The sequence below is a fragment of the Bos grunniens genome, chromosome 1 (genome assembly GCF_055505025.1).
Source record: "Bos grunniens cultivar Pamir isolate PY7600 chromosome 1, Bosgru_T2T1.0, whole genome shotgun sequence".
Taxonomy (NCBI): Eukaryota; Metazoa; Chordata; class Mammalia; order Artiodactyla; family Bovidae; genus Bos; species Bos grunniens.
In genome coordinates, this window is record NC_141165.1 from 156,459,909 (window position 1) to 156,481,000 (window position 21,092).

At 46.6% G+C, this 21,092-nt stretch overlaps 1 protein-coding gene across 2 annotated transcripts in view; it reads right to left on the reverse strand.

The window, feature by feature from the left end:
• Window positions 1–1,514: 1,514 nt before the first annotated feature.
• The window catches only part of RCAN1 (regulator of calcineurin 1), a 119,895-nt gene continuing 100,317 nt past the window's right edge, over window positions 1,515–21,092 (reverse strand). The window contains exons 1-4 of one of the 2 annotated variants that reach the window (XM_086414100.1): window positions 12,568–12,734; window positions 9,214–9,387; window positions 6,467–6,626; window positions 1,515–3,294 (exon numbers count right to left, since the gene is read on the reverse strand). In XM_086414100.1, the coding sequence (XP_086270226.1) occupies window positions 3,122–3,294; window positions 6,467–6,626; window positions 9,214–9,387; window positions 12,568–12,654 (594 nt within the window). In that variant the 5' untranslated portion in view covers window positions 12,655–12,734 and the 3' untranslated portion in view covers window positions 1,515–3,121. Of the gene's footprint in view, window positions 3,295–6,466; window positions 6,627–9,213; window positions 9,388–12,567; window positions 12,735–21,092 lie in introns of those variants that run through there. The other variant, XM_086414090.1, reaches the window with a different exon arrangement.

The window sequence follows — 21,092 nt, forward strand, 5'->3', positions numbered from 1 at the left end:
ATTTGAGCTGAGGCCACCACAGTTACCTGAACTCAGAACCATTCATCAGACATCGTCCATCAGAAGTGAGGCTCTTTGTTGATGTGTGGATTTCTACTCTAGGATCTGAAGGCTTCCCGGGCAATGGGACCAGCCACCCATATTTCTCCAGTTATATGTAAGGGGACCCACTGGAAATCTGAGTTAACTGACAACACAATTCGACTTTATTCCAGGGTTATTTATGAAACAGGACTCTGGACCAGCACACTTCCCAATCCAGTTCTGCTCTGCAGTGGCTCCTAGTTATTCAACAAGATGACAATAAACAGCCTCACCCTCCTTCCCTGGTGGTTAATTAGTGAATCTTCTCAACAGTCAGATTCAACCAACTTGATGCAAATGAGGATTTTCCTACACACTTAGACCTCTAACATACATAAATTTAAAATATGCACGTGCTCTTGAGGAATGACAGAATGAGGCTGCTCTTCAACGGAAAACAGAGGAGCACGTGAATTTCTATGGAAAAATGCCTGATGTTCATCTTGAAAAAGCAGATATCATTCGCAAATAAGAGTGTGAAAGTGGAATTCACTCTGTCGTGTCCGACTCTTTGCGACCCCATGGACTGTAGCCCGCCAGGCTCCTCTGTCCATGGAATTCTCTAGGGCAGAATACTGGAGTGGGTAGCCACTTCCTTCTCCAGGGGATCTTCCCAACCCAGGGATCAAACCCAGGTCTCTCGCATTGTTGATGGATTCTTTTACCGTCTGAGCCCAAAAGATATATATATGTATGTGTACACACACATATATATCATTTGCAAATAAACACGACATTATTTAGACCTTTGAGGGCTGGCCAGGAGCACACCACCATTTTTGATCAGACTTCCAGATGAAATTCAAATAGGAGGCTTACAGATAGACTTTCTGAACATAACTGGCCTTTGCAACTTAGTATGTTCCACAGGCATATTTTCTACAGGAAAGAAAATTCCTCAAATTAACAATCAGAAACATTGTTTAGAGGGGTGTGTGTATGTGTGTGTGGGCATGTACTCAGTCATGTCCGACTCTTTGCCACCATGTGGATTATGGACTGCCAGACTCCTCTGGTCGTGGAATCTTCCAGGCAAGAATACTGGAATGAGTTGCTATTTCCTACTCCAGGGGAATCTTCCCGACCCAGGGATGGAACCCGCCTGTGTCTCCTGTGCCTCCTGCATTGGCAGGTGGGTTCTTTACCACTCCCCCACCCAGGAAGCCATTGTTTAGCCGAGCTGATAGCAAAAGGGATGTTCATCTCAGCATCCTCTCCCTGGACAAAGGAAACACTCCAGACTTCTGATTTCAGTTTTATCCATTTTCCTCTCTGCTACGTGATGCCCCATTAGTGTGGCCGGCAGCCAGTGAACAGTGGCAAGGAACTGGGAGTTTTCAAACCCAGACTGATAAAGGACTGCATCCTTCTGAGACTGCAGAAGTCAAAGGGCTCACAGGCTGACCCTTAGAAATAAAACAACGGAAAGCTTTTCCATAAAGAGCATATTGTGTCGATTTATTAGAGAATGCAGTTAAAAAAAATATCTTGAGGTTAGCCTCTCCAGTTTAAAAGCACTGAACTAGGAACACTTGAACGGCTATGCAAGCGTCTCTTGCTCATTTGTCCCCTACGCCTCACCAGGTCCTGTAAACAGGGTTTGGAGACCGTTCAGTCAGTTTCTTGACAGAAACAGCCAAATGCCTTTGCTTCTTAAAGAAAGCCCTCTTCCCCTTTTCCAAAGCATGCACTGTCACTTGGCATTAGGTATTTCAAAAGGACAAACACTGTTACAGTATCGTAAGGCCAAAAGGGAGTACCCATCGACCAGACATACACAGGACACTAGAAAAAAATTACAAACGTTAACCTAGTGTGACGACTCCACCAGGAATTAATGGGAAAGGCACTGCACCCTTCTTATACCCACTATCCACTTCACGTGCTTTGAATTCAAGTCCCACCAAACATCTGAAAGGCGTTTTCTACAACATACAATTCACGGGGAGGTTAACACATCTGACACTAGTCTTCCATGGCCATATATGTCTCACCCAAGTGCACAACAGGTGTGAATATATACTATCGGCTTTATTTACAAGTTTATCTTGATTTTTTAGTGGGGGTAAAAAAATTAATGATCTCAACTGACTATTCCCCCCGAAAAGGGTTTTGGCTATGATTCATGTTATATAAACTACCACGTCAAAGAAAGAAATGAAACCCACGTATTGTCTGATCTAAAACATCTAAACTAAAATTTCTCACCCACTATAAGTTGGCAGTGAAAGTGCTATTTTCTGAATTTTATAAGCGAAATGCTACACAGGAATTTCAGATCGACTTCTTTTGCAAAAGCACAAGTTGTTGGTTGCATCGGACAGGATGTGGAATGGTGTGTGTATTCCGTGTAGAATCCCCTCCACCCTGTCGTGGGTGCCCTTCCAAAGACAGTCATGAATCTGGAAAGGTGACAGACTTCGCAGATGCCTTCTTATCTCCCCGAAAGATGTAAAACAGCAATGGCGCAACTCTACATAGGAACGAAGGTTAGTTCTGAGAAATCAGTAATATACATGCACAAACATCAGAACATGAAGGGGGAAAATGAAACGCTACAGTTTCCACGTTGCAGTGTTGCTCTCACAACCTTTCTGCACCAGATGCCTTGTGGCTTCGCGTGGTGCCTTTTCCCACCAGGAGAGAGAGTGAGTCTACCTTGTAGACTGATCAGACACAAAGACTCTCCCCGGGGCCCACGGATCAATCTGCCCCTGGCCAAGACAGAACCTACCAGAAGAGAACAAGTACAAAACACTATCGTTACTGGTTTTCTCTCGATGCTCCCAGATGTCCTTGTGCGATCACCCCAGACTCAGTGATTGGCTTGGGGCATGGCCAGGAGCCACGAACACTGACTGAGGCGCAGCGTTAGAACCAGGGGACGAAGCCTCGATTCTCTTCTGAGCAACGTGAACTGGAATTTCCGCCACAGCGGTCACGGCTGCCGCCTCCAAAGCTGTGACCGGCTGCTTCCACAGTAAAAGATGCCTTCTTGCGAGCATGGTTTGGAGCACGTCTTTGTCCGGGCGCCGGTTCAGCTTAAGTGGATGGGTGTGTACTCTGGCCTCCTGGTCTGGATAATTTTGGGCTTCGGTCTCTTCATTCTTTCCATCTCGTCTTCTTCCTCGTTCTCCTGATCACTCTCACAGACATGGACCACCACGCTGGGGGTGGTGTCGGTGGCTGCGTGCAGTTCATACTTTTCCCCTGGAGAAAGAGAATAATTGCAGGGTAACTCAGGCAAGGAGGTAAGGGCCAAAAAAAGCAAGAGCAAAGGGATGTGCAGGCAGGAGTCCGCTCGACCAAGCTTCTGTGCGACATCCACTGGGGACCAAAGGACACGGCTAGACACACTCTGGATTGGTATTTCTTTGGTGGCTCCTTGGCTCAGGGGTAAAGAAAGCATCTGCCTGCAGTGCAGGAGACCCGGGTTCAGTCCCTGAGTCAGGAAGATCCGCTGGAGAAGGAAATGGCAAACCACTCCAGTACTCTTGTCTGGAAAATTCCACGGACTGAGGAGCCTGGTAGGCTACAGTCCATGGGGTCTCAAAGAGTCGGACACGCCTGAGCGACTTCAATTTCACTTTCTTTACACATCTCAACACTGCAAATGACTCTGTTTTCAAACACTCTGAGTCCAGGCATATGAAAGGCATGGGAGGAATGTGTATTTAATTACTCTTTGCATGCATGGGCTTCCCTGGTGGCTCAGAGGGTAGAGAATCTCCCTGCAGTGCTGGAAACCCAGGTTCGATCCCTGAGTTGGGAAAATCCTCTAGAGAAGGAATGGTAACCCACTCCAGTATTCTTGCCTGGAGAATTCCATGGATAGAATTCCATGGATAGAGGAGCCTGGCAGGCCACAGTCCACGGGGTCGCAAAGAGTCGGACACAATCCAGCAACTAACACTTTCACTTTTTTTAGCGTGTACACTAGACTGCCTCTAAACTACCCAGGGGACTTCCCTGGTACGGTGAAAGTGGCACCTGTTCAGGAAAAGATGGTGTATGAATAAAGGCATCAGGTAAGGCCCTCTTGGGCATCTCTCCCCACCGAAGGCTTTCACTGAAGTTCACAGCCCAGGCTAGAGACGGGAAGCATGGGGAAGCCTCTTTGCCCAAAAGAAACAGATGCGAGTTCTGAGCCAGGTGCTCCAAAAGCATTTTTGATCACAGCATCCTTTTTCACACAATTATCAACCCCCTCAAACCAGGAGTGTTCTGCTGTTGTACGGCAGCCTGAAATTTATCAGGCTCAGTCAAGGGGCTTTTACTCATAAACAAAGTGTTGCCTCTTCTCAAGCCCACACGGGAGACTGGAATGTTATTGTAACTGCCCCTGAAAGGGCTTTCCTTGTGGCTCAGCTGGTAAAGAATTCTCCTGCAAGGCAGGAGACCTGGGTTCAATCCCGGGGTCAGGAAGATCCCCTGGAGAAGGGCATGGCTACCCACTCCAGTATTCTGGCCTGGAGAATTCCATGGACTGTATTAGTCCATGGGGTCACAAAGAGTCAGACACGACTGAGCAACTTTCATTTCACTGAATGGGTGAGGGCTTCCCGGATGGCCCAGTGGTAAGGAATCTGCCTGCCAATGCAGAAGACATAAGAGAGGGCTTCGATCCCTGGGTCAGGAAGACCCCTAAGAGAGGGCTTCGATCCCTGGGTCAGGAAGACCCCCTGGAGGAGGAAATGGCAACCCACTCTAGTATTGTTGCCTGGGGAATCCCATGGACAGAGGAGCCTGGTGGGCTACATACAGTCCATGGGGTTGCAAAGAGTTGAACGTGACTGAGTGACTGAGTACTGAAAGGGTGAACGAGCTTCAATATTCTCAGGGGGCAGAAAGTTAAAGCAGAGGGTCAGATATATCACTCAAAATCTTGGTCATGATCCTCTTTACAAATCTTTATCTCCTGCCAAGGAGGCATAATCCAGAAAGCAAGGGGACGGGATCACATTTGCAAAATCTTTGCAGTCTGGTTGGCTGAAAAGCACAGCTGAAATATGAATTACTATTCAAGCTCATTGTTGGGTAAACTGAAAGCAAATTGATGTCTATTCTCTAAAAGGGCTTCTCAAACAAGACGTCTGTAAAAAAAAGTGGTAGGTTCTAGAGTGTAAAGAATGTTCATTAACAGCACTTCCTGCCCCTGGGACAGTGTGAGTCCTTTCTCTAGGAGGACTTTTCCCCTCTCTAACATTCCAGAAGTTTCCAACCCTGGGCTCTGCTAATGCACCTTAGCCTGGAGCTGCTCTGAGGAACACTGGCACTTCCAACTTGAACTTAATGCCACGGTGAGCAGTGGGTAATGTGATCTTTGCTTCTACCATAGCGGGAGTTTTCTGTCTGAGAGGTGTTAACAGCAGTGTCACCTTTTTCATATGAAACTGCTGATGGTCCAGGAAAACAAAACTCTCCACTCAGAGGAACACCAGTCAGATTATTGGTCAAGGAGAAAGCTGATGGCCTCAGTGTTTATTGCATTTGCCCCATGGATAGGGCAGAAGTGGGGCTCAAACCTGGTCACCCCAAGACTCCTGCCTGCACCTTCCAGCTCACCCAAACCCTATCGATAGGATGGGAACCACCAACATTTTACTGTTTCCAGAAAACAGGTATTGAGCTCTGCCGATGAGCCAGGCATTGTATGAAGTGCTTTTTACATGATGATCTTGTATATTGCTCACAACTCTACCAGGGAATACCCATTTTCTGGATGAGAAGCCTGAGGCCAGAGTACCTTTCTTCCCAAATGCTCACGCCTTTGTCCCCTCAGAGGCACAGAATCTCTTCTCCACCTCCCCCCCGACCCCTCCCTCCCTGGCAAGCTCAGCGGGCGAGCACCCCTGACTATGGGCCTGTGTGTCTGGGGCTCCTTCTCCTCTTGTGACCTCTGGGTCTCTGACTGCTCACACCTTCAAATGGGCAGGTGAGGACCAGGTTGATGAACAAAATTCCCTTGACTAAAAAAAACTTAACGGAAGTGGGGAAAGGCCCATTTTCCCCTTTCCAAAGTCCAACAGCTCATCCCCGCTTGGAGCGACAGGACCTCTGAGGGGGGGTCATGGGCTGTGCTCGGTGGGTGAGGGGACGGAGTCACGTGATGAGATGCAGAGAGATTACGGTGATGGGTCCCCAGGGCCAGCTTGCCCCTCTTCCTAAGGGAAGAGGCCGGAGATGGGCGGGTGTGCACGCTCCCCGGCAATGGGTGACCCTGATGCAGAGGCCGAAAGCCAAACAGAGACAATTCACAGCACGCGCTGGCATCCATCTGGTGACGGGGTGAGAGGGGTGCTCTGATGGACGCCCTGGGCAAACCTCTGCATGTGTCCTCACCTCCCCCCACCCCCAGTCCTTACCCGAGGGCACGGCTTACCTGGCCCTAGCTTGGAGATAGCGTATAAAAGGTCATAGTTTATGACGGGAGTAGCGTCTTCCACTTGTTTCCAGCCGACCGGCGGCGAGGCGGGAGGAGAGATGAGGAACTGTTTGTCTGGATTCGGAGGGGCCAGGTGCGAGCTGCCTATGTGTAAAGTCTGGAAGAGAGAGGGAGGAGATGTTTCTCGAAGGGGGAAGGACTGAGGCAGCGTGAGGGCACCTCACGACCGCCTGCGGAAGACAGCGCTCAGGGACGCAACCGCGTCCACAGGCTCAGTCCGGGGTGAACCGCCAAACGGCTCACAAGCGGCGGAGAGAGGGAACTTAGATCACCGTGCAAACGTGAGCAGAGCGCCCTCCCGGGGTAGGGACTCATAGGCACCGTGGACCACGAGGAAGGATGCTTGACCTGGACTTACGGGAAAAGACCCTGATGCTGGGAAAGACTGAAGGCGGGAGAAGGGAACGACAGATGAGATGGTTGGATGGCATCACCGACTCAATGGACATGAGTTTGAGTAAACTCTGCGACTGGGTGATGGACAGGGAGGCCGGGCGTGCTTCAGTCCATGGGGTTGCAAAGAGCTGGACACACAACTGAGTGACTGAACTGAACTGAGACTGATAGAAAATATATACAGGTAATTTTAGTACAGATGGAAAAAAAATAAAGCGCTGTGGCCAAGATCAGAAGGGATCTCAGAACCAATTGCCTGCAGCTCCTCGTGTTACGGAGGCATTACAACATATCACAGACGCTCCAAAGGCTAAGCAACACCTCCAGGACCAACATCAGTTTTCAGGGGGACAAAGCAGGGATGGGGTCTTGCCATGCTCTCAGGCTTCCCTCCCCCTTTGGGGCTCTGAATCAGATGCCAAAAGGGAGGAAGGAAAAAATAAATGCACCTTCTAGGATGTGTGCGTGCCTGCTAAGGTGCATCAGCCGTGTATGACTCTTTGCGACCCCATGGACTATAGCCAGCCTGACTCCTGTGTCCATGGGGATTCTCCAGGGAAGAATACTGGAGTGGGTTGCCATGTCCACCTCCCGGGGAATCTTCCCGACCCAGGGATCAAATCATATCTCTTCTGTCTCCTGCATTGGTAGGCAGTTTCTTTACCACTAGCACCACCTGGGAAGCCCAGCTTCCAGGATACATATTTTAAGAAAAAAAATAATGATAAGGGACAATAACCAAGATCCTGGTTCTGGGGGCTTAAAAGTTATGCCAGTGAATGGAGGGCTGTTCGAGTCATCTTACATTCAAATCTGGCCACTTTGTATTTTCTTTGTTCTTTAGTATCCCGCCCCTCCTCCACCCCCCACCTAAAAATTTCACAATGAACATGTCTTTAATAAACCAGAAAAGGTCGTGGGAGGGTCTAAGCAATCACTTATATGGAATGGTACCAAATGCAGAAGGGCATTTGTTCCCAAGGATCCGAGGTCTAAGGCTTGGATCCACCAGGGGGCAGGGCATCCGGCTCCAATTTACCCAGGCAGGGCTGGCAAGTTCCCCTTCCCCGCAGGGTCCGGAAGCCCCTCCACACGGTCTGCCCCGAGAACTCAGGGCCCCCAAGGGGGTCTCTTTCACCAGGGAGCAGGAGCTGAAGGGCTTTTGCCCTCTTGCCAAGCTGTTAAGACGTCTATAACATCGTCAAGTGGAAATTTATGAGCTGCCTGGAAGATGGGTGGTCTACCATCAAGGAGGGGAGGGGGCAGGAAGGAGGTGATGGGCAGGAGGAAAAGCAAACCTGCTCTGGAGCCCCCCACCCCACCTGGGACTGCCCTGGCACGCAGACCCCCGCTTACCAGAAGGATTTCTTCCTAAAAGGATTTCTTACCATTTTGCTACCTGCCTAATGAACCCATTTCTTTCCCCTGTTTCAGACTGGACCTGGCAGCCCCCATGTTGATGTGCAGGGCGGGTTTGCAGATACAGGCTCTCCAGAAGTAAGTGGGCTACTGAGTCCTGCTCAGAACCTGCATAAAGCCAGAACCTCTCTAGTCTGGGGTTCTAGCAAAGTCACGTCTACCACCCTGTGGTCCTCTACCTTCCAGAGTCAGGAAAAGACTCTTTTTCCCATCATCACTCAACTCAAGAAGGTCATCTATGAGGTCAGGGATCAACTATACCCCGCTATCTCAAAATTGGGGATGTGATACATTTATAGTATGAATTTTGCCCCTCTGAAGACGATTTCTTGGCGTTTTCAATCAACATATAGGTAATGGGTGTCTAGGAACCTCCCTGGTGGCTCAGTGGTAAAGAATCCACCCACGATGCAGCACACCCAAGTTCGATCCCTGGGTCGGGAAGATTCTCTGGAAAAAGAAATGGCAACCCACTCCAGGATTCTTGCCTGGGAAATCCCATGGACAGAGGAGCCTGCTGGGCTACAGTCCATGGGGTCACAAAAGAGTCGGACACAACTTAGTGACGGTAACAACAACAATGGATATATACTCTGTTTTATGGGAAAGCTGGTGGCTCAGATGGTAAAGTGTCTGCCTGCAATGCGGGAGACTTGGGTTTGATCCCTGGGTCAGGAAGATCTCCTGGAGAAGGAAATGGCAACCAACTCCAGTATTCTTCCCTGGAAAATCCCATGGATGGAGGAACCTGGTAGGCTAAAGTCCACGGGGCTGCAAAGAGTCAGACACAACTGAGCGACTTCACTTTCTTTCACTTTAAGGGTGAGAGGGAGAAGGGGGAAGTGTGGGTATCAGTGAAATCCACTCACCTGAGCAAAATATAATTTCATTTCCTTTCCAAGAAATTCAGTCTTATGTAGCTGGAGTCTGGCATCTGCTGCAGATAAGGGGTTGCTGAAGTTTATTCTGACCCGTTTGAAGCTTTTAAAATACTGAAAGGTGATATCTTTGTCATAAGTCCTAAAGAGGGATTCAAATTTGGCCTGAAAAATAAAAAATGAAAGGAATTGGAATCTACCTGCACATGACCTTTGACTGGATGGCTTCATTACTATTCTTATGGAGAAACTGAATCATTCATTGTTTCAAGAACTTCCAACTTCAGATCTTATTGTTCCATGATCCTCCCCAATCCAGCGAACTTCAGTCCCACCACTCTGCTTAGGACAATGCCCTGTCCATCAAATATTACTTAGGGCTTTCAAACACTGGAGCTAGTTTGAAAAAAAAAATTTTTTTAATTGAATTGGGAAACAATAAAGTTAATTTTAAAAGGCTTGCATTTCTCATTTTTTTTTCTGCCCTATGGGTGGTAAAGGTACATTTTACCTATGGTTGTTTGCCTTTTTTTATGTTTTTTTTTTTTTTTAAATTAGAGGATAATTACTTAACAATATGCGATGTTTTTTGCCATACATCAACATGAATTGGCCGTAAATATGTTCCTTCCTTCTTGAAGCTCTTCCCACCTTCCTCCCCATCCCACCCCTCTAGGTTGTCACAGAGCACTGACTGTGGGCTCCCTGTGCCTTACATCAACCTCCCACTGGCTATCTAGTTTACATATGGTAATGTATAGGTTTCAATGCTGTTCCCTCAAATCATCACATCCTCTTCTTCCCCCACTATGTCCACAAGTCTGTTCTTTATGTCTGTGTCTCCTTTACTGCCCTGCAAATCGGATCGTCAGTACTATTTTTCTAGATTTTATACATATGCGTTAATATATGATATTTGTCTTTCTCTTTCTGACTTACTTCACTCTGTATAAAAAGGCCTTGCATTTCTTACCATAAAGGAAGCAGTTTAAAAAAAAAAAAATTCCCAGTGGTATTTTCTCAGTCTGTCATTTTTTAACTCTCTAAAATAATACTGGTTTTTAAAAATGAATGTACTGTCAAAGAACCTGTTTCTATACACTGGCTTTAATACACGTATGCATTTAGCTCGAGTGTTTAAGAACTAGTGAACATTGTGAAGCAGCATGAGATCTTAGAACTGAAATGCCTGAGTTCAATGATTAAAAGCCTAGATTCAGGAGAATGTTTCATCAGATCCTGGGAAAAGTTCTGCAGAAGCAACCCCCACCGCCACCACCACAGGGTTGGGTCCTGAATGGGGTGTGGTTTTGGGGAACTGGGAGACCACTGCCATCTTTTCCAACCAGAGGGGAAGGTGTTGATGGACAGTCTTGAAATTTGTAGGAAGATTGTGCAGGGGCTGTCAGTTACCAGATTTCTGAATCTTTTTTGCAGACTAAACTCTGGGGATGGTGAGAGGCCGATGGGGTTGGCTGAGAGCGGGGCTGGGACAGACAGCGTGTCCTCTACCCAGGTGACTGGCGAGATGAGGAGGCCTGGAAGGACCCTGGAAATCTATAGAGAGCATGCTGTTTCTGCAAAGTGGAGAGAGGATTCCAGCAGAAGAGGAGAACGTCCCTGAGACTTTTTGGTGCTAGGGAGTGGAGGAGAGGATGGTCCTCCGGATGGATGCATGGTTGGTCAGGGCCTGCCTTCCCTCCTGGCTGGCATCTCTACCAGGTGAGTGGGAAGAGCTCACAGAGTTTCTCTCTTCCAGTTCCTTGGCTTTTCTTTAGTTGATGTAAAAGCCTGTGACTTTCCCACGAGAGGTGTCGCAGAGAAACAGAAGGACAGCGAATGCGCAGCAGATGGTCCAGCTTCGAGTTTATCTGGCCGTGCAGTGACTTGGTTGGTCTCTGCCCCTCTGCGGAGCACGGGTAAGTCCGGGGCGTGAGGGTGTCTGTGCGGATTTGGAATTTCACACGACCTCATCTGTAGGCATTGTGACCAACTGTTTCGAGTTATGATTCATAACTTAAGAGATATGACTTTGATGGATATTTTTAGACGGCAAGTCAGGGCTGAGGACCAGAGTGCAAGAGAATCCACACTACCTTGTTAATTTCGTATTGCTCTCCTACCGTTCTTTTATAAAATAATCTTATTTGTTATTCCAGTTGTTGGGTGGCATCTCTACTGAAATGAGTAAAAAGTGATTTTACTCACATAAGGCTAATATTAAATACATAGATTTTGTAGAACGTTTACACATAGATTGGGCTTCCCAGGTGTGCTAGTGATAAAGAACCCATCTGCCAATGCAGGAGACTTAAGAGACGTTGGTTTGATCCCTGGGTCGGGAAGTTCCCCTGGAGGAGGGCATGGCAACCCACTCCAGTATTGTTGCCTGGAGAATCCCATGGACAGAGGAGCCTGGCAGGCTACATACAGTCCATAGGGTTGCAAAGAGTTGGACAAGACTGAAGCAACTTAACAAGCACCCACGTACACATAGACTATTCTCTAATATCTAGTTAAAAAACTACGATTCTGGCTTGTAAGCAGACTACATGATTAGGGAGTTAAATTTGATTTAAAAAAAAGAAAGAAAACTTCCCAAGACTCAGTATAGCTTTAGGCATAAGAATATAACATGATCACTGCCCCCTAAAGAGAACACACAGAATTCATTCATATACAGTCTTGTTTTAGAGATCAGTTAGATAGCTTCATAGCTACTGATGGAAATCTTGGCATTTTAATCAAATGAAGAAGTAAAGCATGGTAGTTAAAATCACTAGTTATATTAATAACCATTGATGACAGCTGCTTTCCAGGAGGTAGGATATTTAACTTATCTATTTATTATTTGCTATGGGTGCATTTTCTCCACCTGGAAAAACCTACAAAGTTGAAGATAGGCCCTTATAATTACTTCAAACATTCAAATATCTCTACAATAGTGATTTCCTAAGATACAATCAAAGTATCCTGAACTCGAGATGTCAAAGTGAAACATTCTGTGCACTGTAAGAAAAGTCCTCCCTCCAAAAGTTTACTTACAATCTACACAGAATGAAACAAACAAACAAACACCATGCTGAACCCTGCCTTACTAATTGGCCAAGAGACAGAGACATTTTTAAATACTGAGCTTTAAAAAATTCTTTCAGAGGTAATTCCTCAGGCAATACCTTTTGATTCTGAAGGCTCAAAGCATTCTGGATGCATTTCAAAAACCCCCCCAAACCCGCAGAGAACCACACATCCCCACCAACTATCTCAGCTAATAGTACCAAATAACATCATGCTTTGAAAACTCTCTAAAAAAAAAAAAAAATTACATTATATCAGAAGCCTTACCCTGGTTTCACTTTCGCTGAAGATCTCACTGTTTGCCACACAGGCAATCAGGGAGCTAAAACTGTAGTTAAAATTTCTAAAGTGCATCTTGCTTTCTTACAGTGACAGCTACAGCGACTCCCGCAGTCGAGCCCCAAGTGGATGGAGTTCCTTTACCAGAAGCTGTCAGGTTCTTTCTCGAGCTGGCGCTTATAAAGCAATGAGGTCTGGCTCCCCCCGCCCCTGCCCCAACCCTGGGGTAAAAAAAAGCACTGCTTCCAGGGCATCCTGTTTGGACACCAAATTCCTGAGTCAAGCCCTGCTTGACTTGCAGGCGGACAGGGACAGAGTGTAAGTTTCTACTGGAAATAGGTGACGTCAACACCTTAGTCATTTTCCCTATGCTAATTAACTTCGCTTGGGGAGGATGGAAAAAACGGCCGAGGTTTGCTTTGCAGCTGTTTTATCTCTCCCTCTTGCAGCATAGTTTCCACTGGTAGTAATTCCATTCAGCCACTCAGTCACCAGGCTCCGCCGCTGAATGGGACGACCCTTCTTAGGATGGAAAATGTTACAGACAGAAGCAGGAAGGGCTACAGCAGTAAATAGTAATTAGCCTGCAGGGAACTTTCAAGGCTTGGAGAAACCTGGAAACCGAAGTCTTGGGGAATGGTTTGATCCCTGTAATTTCCTGAACACTTAAATCAAAGTTTCATATACTGGGATATTAGAGAAAACATTTGGAAATCTGTCTTGGTCAATGACCTCTGTTTTTTTAAGAAAAAAAATAGAATTCGTTACGAAATGTGCCCCGTCCCCACCCCCCCTTTTTTTTTCTGATGAAACTTTATTGGATCAATGTCCTAATTCTCACTAGTATTTCATAGTGAGAATGTGGGAAGCGGTCCTAGGATTTTCGTTGGAAAACTTTGTAATTGGACAACTAGGAATAGGTAGCTCTTTGATCATTTCCTAACGCCTACTGAATTCGGAAAAAAGATACGAAAACATTTTAGAGTAATCTGAACCTCTGAAGCTGAGAAAGAAAACATTAAGAGGCTGTCTGCTTGGAGACTCAGAGGCTGTTTTTGGTTTTGTTTTAAATAGGAAAGGATGAAGAAATAGAAAGAATGGATAGCACAATTGAAAAGCTAGTTCAGTTGGCCTTTTTGCAGGTAAGAGGTCTGGTCTAGAAGCACACTGGAATAGCAGGGTACCAGTTTTTTGAAAAGGCTGCAACTTCCCCCAAGTTTTCATTTTACTATTATTTTTTTAATTGAAGTACAGTTGATTTACACTGTTGTGTAAGTTTCAGGTGTATAGCAAAGTGACTCAGTTATACGTGTATGTGTATCTATTCTTCTTCAGGTTCCTTTCTCATATCAGTTATTACAGGATGTTGACTATAGTTCCCTGTGCTATACAGCAGGTCCTTGTTGCTTATCTCTCTTAAATGTTATTGTTGTTTACTCACTAAGTTGTGTCCAACTCTTTGCAACCTCATGAACTGTAGCCCACCAGGCTCTTCTGTCCATGGGATTTCCCAGGGAAGAATACTGGAGTGGGGTGCCAGTTGTTTCTCCAGGGGAATCTTCCTGACCCAGGGACCAAACCCGAGTCTCCTACATTGACAGGCCAATTCTTTACCGCTGAGCCACCAGGGAAGCCCTTACTCCCATTAAAATGCTGCAACTCTTTGAACTCCAAGTACTTTGTCAGTTTAGGTCCCTATGGCGGTCTGAGTGCTAGGTTCTTCCCACTCTCTCCAATTTCATTATCGCCTAAACGCAGTCACGTTATTTATGAAAAACATTCTCTAGTCTAGAGGCACATGTGGACACCTCTTAAGCTTCCAAAAGTTAAGTGGAATCCTGCTGTTCACATGTAAAAATTAACTTCAAAGATTCATTAAAGTCAGCCAATAATGAAAAGAATATATGCAACAGGAAAGAGCAAGCTGAGTATTTATTCCTCCATAAAAGGAAACGCAAAGTCTTCCTGGATGAGTGAGGGTTGCTTAGTCTCCATGCGTGGTTCCCTGCTGCCAGTTGTAGGGTTATGTAAGAGACCAGTTATGGTGTTTGCTTTGCCAAATTACCTGTAACTCCCAACCCAGGAGATTTAAATGCAAAAGATCTAGAAATGTTTTGAATGCTGTAAAATTGTGTGTGTGTGTGTGTGTGTGTGTCTGCTCAGTTGTGTCCAACTCTTTGCCACCCCATGGACTATAGCCCACCAGGCTTCTCTGTCCATGGGATTTTCCAGGCAAGAATACTGGAGTGGATTGCCATCTCTTCCTCCAGGGGATCTTCCTAACCCAGGGATCAAATCTGTGTCTCCTGTGTCTCCTGCATTAGCAGGCAGGTTCTTTATGGGATGCATCAAACACCAAGAGGACAGGGCCACGTTGGGTGGCGCTTGGTTCCAGGGGCCGTGCACTTGGACTGGCTGCATTTTCAGCGCAGAGGCCGCAGGGGGGCCTGGGGGCACATGAAGGCTTTGGTGGCAGTGTGGGTATGGGAGGCGTTGGTGGAGGGAGGCAACGGGGAAAAGGGACAAGGAGGTAGAAGACACAGGTGCACTCTACTCTCCCAGTGCGCCTGTCCTTCCTCTCCTCTCTCTCCTGGAGTCTGCCTCGGTGAACAAGAGCTACAGGGGGATCAGAGGAGAAAGAAGAGGTTCATTTCTCCATCTCCTTCTCACTCGCCTCCCCGTCCTATTAAAAGTCATGACATGAAGCTCCAGCTCAATTGTGTGGGCAAACCTGGAACGTTTCTGTTCATCTGAGACAACAGCACTGAACTCACTCAAATTTATAACTGTGGTTTCACGGCATGCGTAGTCAGGGGTGTCTGACCCTTTGCAGCCTTTTGAATTGTAGCCCCGCCAGGCTCCTTTGTCAATGGGATTTTTCAGGCAAGAATACTGGAGTGGGTGGCCATGCCCTCCTCCAAGGGATCTTCCCCACCCTGGGATTGAACCCACATCTCCAGTGTCTCCTGCATTGCAGGGAAAAATTCCTTACCCTCTGAGCTATGGGGGTGGGGAGTGGGGGAAGTCCATGGTTTCATTATATGGATGGAAAAAAAAAGTTCTCGTGAGGTATTTGAAGATGGTAACTGTCTTTGCTCAAAGAAATCAGTGCTAAGTGATAGATTTTTCATTAGGCCGTCCCTAAAGTCTGTTAACACATGCCATTCTGTACCTGCCTTTGAATTGATAGTGAGCTCCATCTGAATTTCAGACAGTAAAGAAAGAATCTGCCTGCAATGCAGGAGACCCAGGTTTGATCCCTGGGTGGGGAAGGTCCCCTGGAGAAAGGAATGACTACCCACTCCAGGATTCTTGCCTGGAGAATTCCATGGACAGAGGAGCCTGGCAGGCTGCATATAGTCCATGAGGTCGCAAAGAGTTGGACATGCATGACTGAACGACCAACACTTTCACTTCCATCTGAATCATATTTAGGGAACTTGAGTGCTTCCATTCCTAGATCAGGGAAACGGGCTCAAAGTGGCACTGACTGTAGGAAGGCTGGACTGGATGCTGGCAAAAATCACGGGGTCACAAAGTGTCCCTGAGCCCTGACCCAGGAGAGAAGCCACCTAGAGTCCAGTAGCACAAGTGCCCCATGGTATGAGAGGTACAGAGCATGTACCCTCGTGCTGTTCTGAAGCCCCAGCTGGCACTTCATTTGCTCACCTGAAAGTTCTTGTTAGGAATGCCCATCTTGGACTGTATGTCTGTTACACACAAACTTGCATTTCTAAATGTCCTATGATATTTGTATGAGCTCCCTGTTGGTTCAGATAATAAAGAATCTGCCTGCAACACAGGAGACCTGGGTTTGATCCTTGGGTTGGGAAGATCCCCTGGAGAAGGGAATGGCAACCGACTCCAGTATTCTTGCCTGGACAATTCCATGGACAGAGGCTACAGTCCATGGGGTTGCAAAGCGTTGGACATGAGTGACTAATACACATGGTATTTGTATATTTCTTGTGGTTGGAAACTCAACTACCTTCTTAATTCTTGTTTTCAAGTTGGATGTAAGTGATTTGAAGTAAACAGTGCCCACTGAAATGTCTCATTAAAACTCTCGAAAAGCATGCTAAAAATTGCACTTAAAATAGTAAAACTGCAACCAGAAGTTAGAGAAGCACAATGAAATGCTTTTGTCTACTGAACGCTTTAGATGGTTTGCATTTCTTCCATTCATACCGTTCAAAATTTGAAATGAAGCTCTTCAACCTGCATTTCTGGCTCCAAGCAGTCAGAACATATTTTCATTAAGAAGTTTCTATTTTCAGCGAGGAAAAAAATGAGGTTTATGTTGAAATTCATCATTCCCATTACAGCACGCCTAAAGCCGAGTGAAAATGACCTCATCACACCTGTTACACACCCCAAGGGGTTCACAACCACGCCAAGAATGTACCACCTGCGAAGCCTTCCACGGGATGACCAGAGAGAGAAACTGAGTTCTGACTGTGTTTCACAAAGCAGAGCAGAGCAGAGGATGAAGACATTTGCCAAAGATCTCCTGGGAGAGAAAATGACACACCCAACTGAGATCAAAGATATCAGAGTGTATATCTTGAATGGCAAGGAAACTCACATTTTAGTGGCGCCTTCAGCTTCTGAGATAATGGACTAGTTCACTGTTTAATATTCACAGTCCTTCTGACTATGCTGTGAAGCATGGTTCCCCCAACTTAAGTTATTGGGCAAAACAAAAGCACAGCGGCCGGTGACTCATCTTAATCACTCCCCAGTCTAAGAGGTGTTATTCACCAAAGGGACGTTCTTGTGCTCACCTTGTCAACCAGGTTCATGTCAAACTCCAAGTGGCTGTGAAGACTGAACCGTGTGACATAGGCAGAGAGCCCAGGACAGTGCCCAAAACACTATCAGTGGCTGATGTGTTGAGCTTCTAGCTCCTGTCTCATCCACAATGATCCTGAGGTTCAGAGGGGCTCACTGTGCTGGGGAGAGTCAGGACTCGCCCTGATCCTCTGACAGCGGAGTCTCTGCTTGTTCATGGAACCACTCCTGCACTGCAGCCTTGCCCCTTGGTATTTCCCCATCTACGTTCTCTAAGTCTCTGGCATCTTGCATGGCTTCCTCTCCTAGGTGCCCTGCTGGCCAGGGGAGATTTCTCTAGGTTTTCTGGACCACCCCCTGCCCCAATTTGGCCCTCCTGCACCCCGCTTCAGGCAGCCCTCCTCAACCTCGGTAGCTTTCTAACTGGCCTCGCTGTGGCCAATTTCTTACTACTCCCAGATAGTGTGTAATTCCCACAACAAAAAACTTCCCGAAGCTGAGCTTGTTCACGTTCCTCTCCTACTAAGACTATAGAGATTTCAGTGACTTCCTGTTGCTCTGTAGGTTAAAGGTAAGATTTTCGCTTGGTATTCATCTGTTCCATCTACCAATATTTTATCCAAGCACAGTTCCAGGTACTGGGGGTTCAAAGGTGAAGACAGACAAAACTCTCTCCCCTCATGAAGCTTATATTCTAGATGAAAAAAAAGAGAAAGAAATGAGATAAAGGGGTAAAATACATAGTGTGTTTCGATAGTGGTAAGAGGAATAATTAAAGTTGAGAAAGGGAGAAAGAAAGTGAGGAGTGTGAAAGAAGTGGGGAGGATGGAAGGAAGGAAGGAAGGAAGGAAGAAAGAGAAAACAGACAGACTCCCCAGGAAAGGCATTCCTGAGAAGATGGCAGGTGGGTACATCAAGACTTAAAGGAAGTAGTGGAGTGAAGTGGTGGAATGCTTGGAGCAGTATTCCAGGCTGAGAGAACAGAAGGCACAAAGTCCCCTGACACATTCCAGACCCAGCAGGAGCCTCAGGGTGGGCCACAGAGGAGGAATGTGGACAAAGTGGTTGGGAGTGAGGCCACGTGAGAATTTAGGCACTGGAAGGTCTCTGGCTTGCATGGTGATATCAGAAGGATTTGAGCAGAGGAGAGGCATGAAGGGACTTCCGTGCCACAAAACCACTCCAGTGTCTGGGTTCAGAAAATGTAGGCTGGGGGGCAAAGTTGCCCCTAAGGCACGAGGCCTTCTCTGATTGCGGAGCTCATGACTCCTCTAGGCAGCCCTCAGCTTTGCCTGCTTTCCTCGGGTCCCTCAGTGAGCTCCTCCCTCGTCTCTTCTCTGCCTACCAATTCCTATTTATCCTTCAAAGCCCATCATTGAACACCCCTTCTCTAGGAGGTGCCCCTCCAGGGCTCATGTTCTCTCCCACCTTTAATCCTCGTGATGCCCCTGCCCCACAACAGGCACCCCATGCAGTCAGCCTGATACTCTAGTTATATTCTTACCTGGCAGCCCTACAAGACTTCACCAGGGATGGTCCATCTGAGACAAGCAAAGAGCCAGCATCCAGCAGCCATCAAAAAGCCACAGCCATCTGTGTTCCTAACTGGAGGGTGTCCCGTGTCTTTGGTTTAAACAAAGACCATGCCATCCCTTTTCACTGCAGGAGGTGGTAAAGGCACATTTGCTCAGTGGGTGTCGCTCACATTCTGGGGTGCTCTTCCTCCCTCCTTGCAGCTTAGTGGCTCGTGGGTGTCTGGGCTAGGGGCTGCACCACCAGCTCACCACCAGCTCTAGACTGAGGCCCCTGCATAGACACTCCCAGAGGCATGTGACTCTCCTTAGGGGTCTACAGACAGGGTCTCACCAACCCTTTGTCATTTGGGTGGAAAGTGAATAATTTAATAGATGTTCACTTGTCTTTTTTAAAATGTCAGTTTTTAGGGTGTGTTTTGTTAAGGTATACAGTGTAGAGTAGAATTTGTCTAGAATTTACAAATTAAATGCTTTTACTGGCAGTTGCACTCAAAAATTTTTATCAAAAAAAAATCTTTTATCTACAAGGTTCATGATCAAAAATGTTTGGAGACCTATTGTCTCCACGTAGTGTGGTTAAATTCCCAACCTGCTTTTTTTGTGATGATCACATGTGAAAAAGAGAACAAAAACTTCTCTTCTTTCCATTTTTGTTATCTCTGAGGGGTAATGGGGGGGATGGGTAGGGGAGGGGGGAGGAGCCAGATGCGGCTCAGAAATTTATTGCTCATGGAATTGCTTTGTGACTGGTAAGATCTGCTTGGCCACAGCGAGGGGCCTTTGCGTGAAAGGAAATGTAAGACAGAGCTGATACTGATAGCCTTTTTTGTGATGGACTTGGAAGGCTCTAACCAGAACCCCTTAGGCAAGAGAACTTACTCTATGGCTCACTGGGTAAAGAATCAGCCTGCAATGCGGGAGACATGGGAACATGGGTTTGATCCTTGAGTCAGGAAGATCCCCTGGAGAAGGAAATGGCACCCCGCTCCAGTGGTCTTGCTGGGGAAATCCCATGGACAGAGGAGCCCTGAGGGCTACAGTCCATGGGGTCACACAGAGTCGGACATGACTGAGTGACCGAGGACACACACACACACAGACAGAAACCCTTAGACCAGAGGGTGTGCTCGCCTCCCTCTGCAGAGGATGACACCTATGAATTCTAAATCTGGGCCAAGAAAACCCTCTTTAATGAAAATCATCTTCATGTTTCATAACCATTAATCTTCTGAATCTGTACGACAACACGAAGAAACAATAACACATTATTGACTGGAGATGCGTTCACACCACAGGTGTTAGTTTCTGCCAAAATCCCCCAGTCAGTAATGTGTTAAAACTAAATTTCAGCTTTGGTCATTTTTGATACTTTGGGAAAAAACTGGAAAAGCCTGAAATATCATTTGATGCTCTTCATAGATTAGTATAAGATAGTGTACAAATAAATTGTATTTCTGGGATGTCATAGAACTTCTTATTCTTTTTAGCCAAAAGTGACGGCTGCAGTGGTGAAAATGCTAGAGGTGTGTTTTAGCCAAACAGCAATCATGCTCTGTTAAAGTTTATGTGGAAATAAAGAAAAGCATGCAGTCACCCCTTCCCCAAAAAAAGAAAGAAAGGAAAGACATAAAGTAAAATAAAATAACCGAGGGGAAAAGTAGACAGAAGCATGTTCAAACCTATACCTTAAAAGACAGGTCACAGTTCATCCCAGATTTCATTTTGCTTGTTAAATTCCATGTGCACTTGAAATCCCATTAACTTTTTCCCTTATGACCTCAATCTTTCCTTAGCATTAAGACGTGAAGATTAACCACCCCTCTGTTATTTCTTGGAAACTTACTGTTTGCAATTCTTGAGATGGAGAAATAGCCATAGGCAAATCTAAACTACACTTGATGACTTGGATTAAGGGAGGTAGCGTTTATTTGGAGATGACTGGGGCCCAAGCCACACTAACTAATCATTCCTTATTTGCTCTCTTTAGTCTGTTCCTTTCCAGACACACCTTGCTTTAATGATTGATTTTCACTTTTGCTTTGAGGCTGTTCTCAAGCCAGGGCACAACCCCGTGGTGACAGAAACCTGGACAGAACAGTTGTGCAGGGGTGGGCTGGCGACAGGCTGCTCTTGTGTCCATCAGTCACCATGCGTGTGTGCTCAGTCGCTGAGTTGTGTCCGACTCTT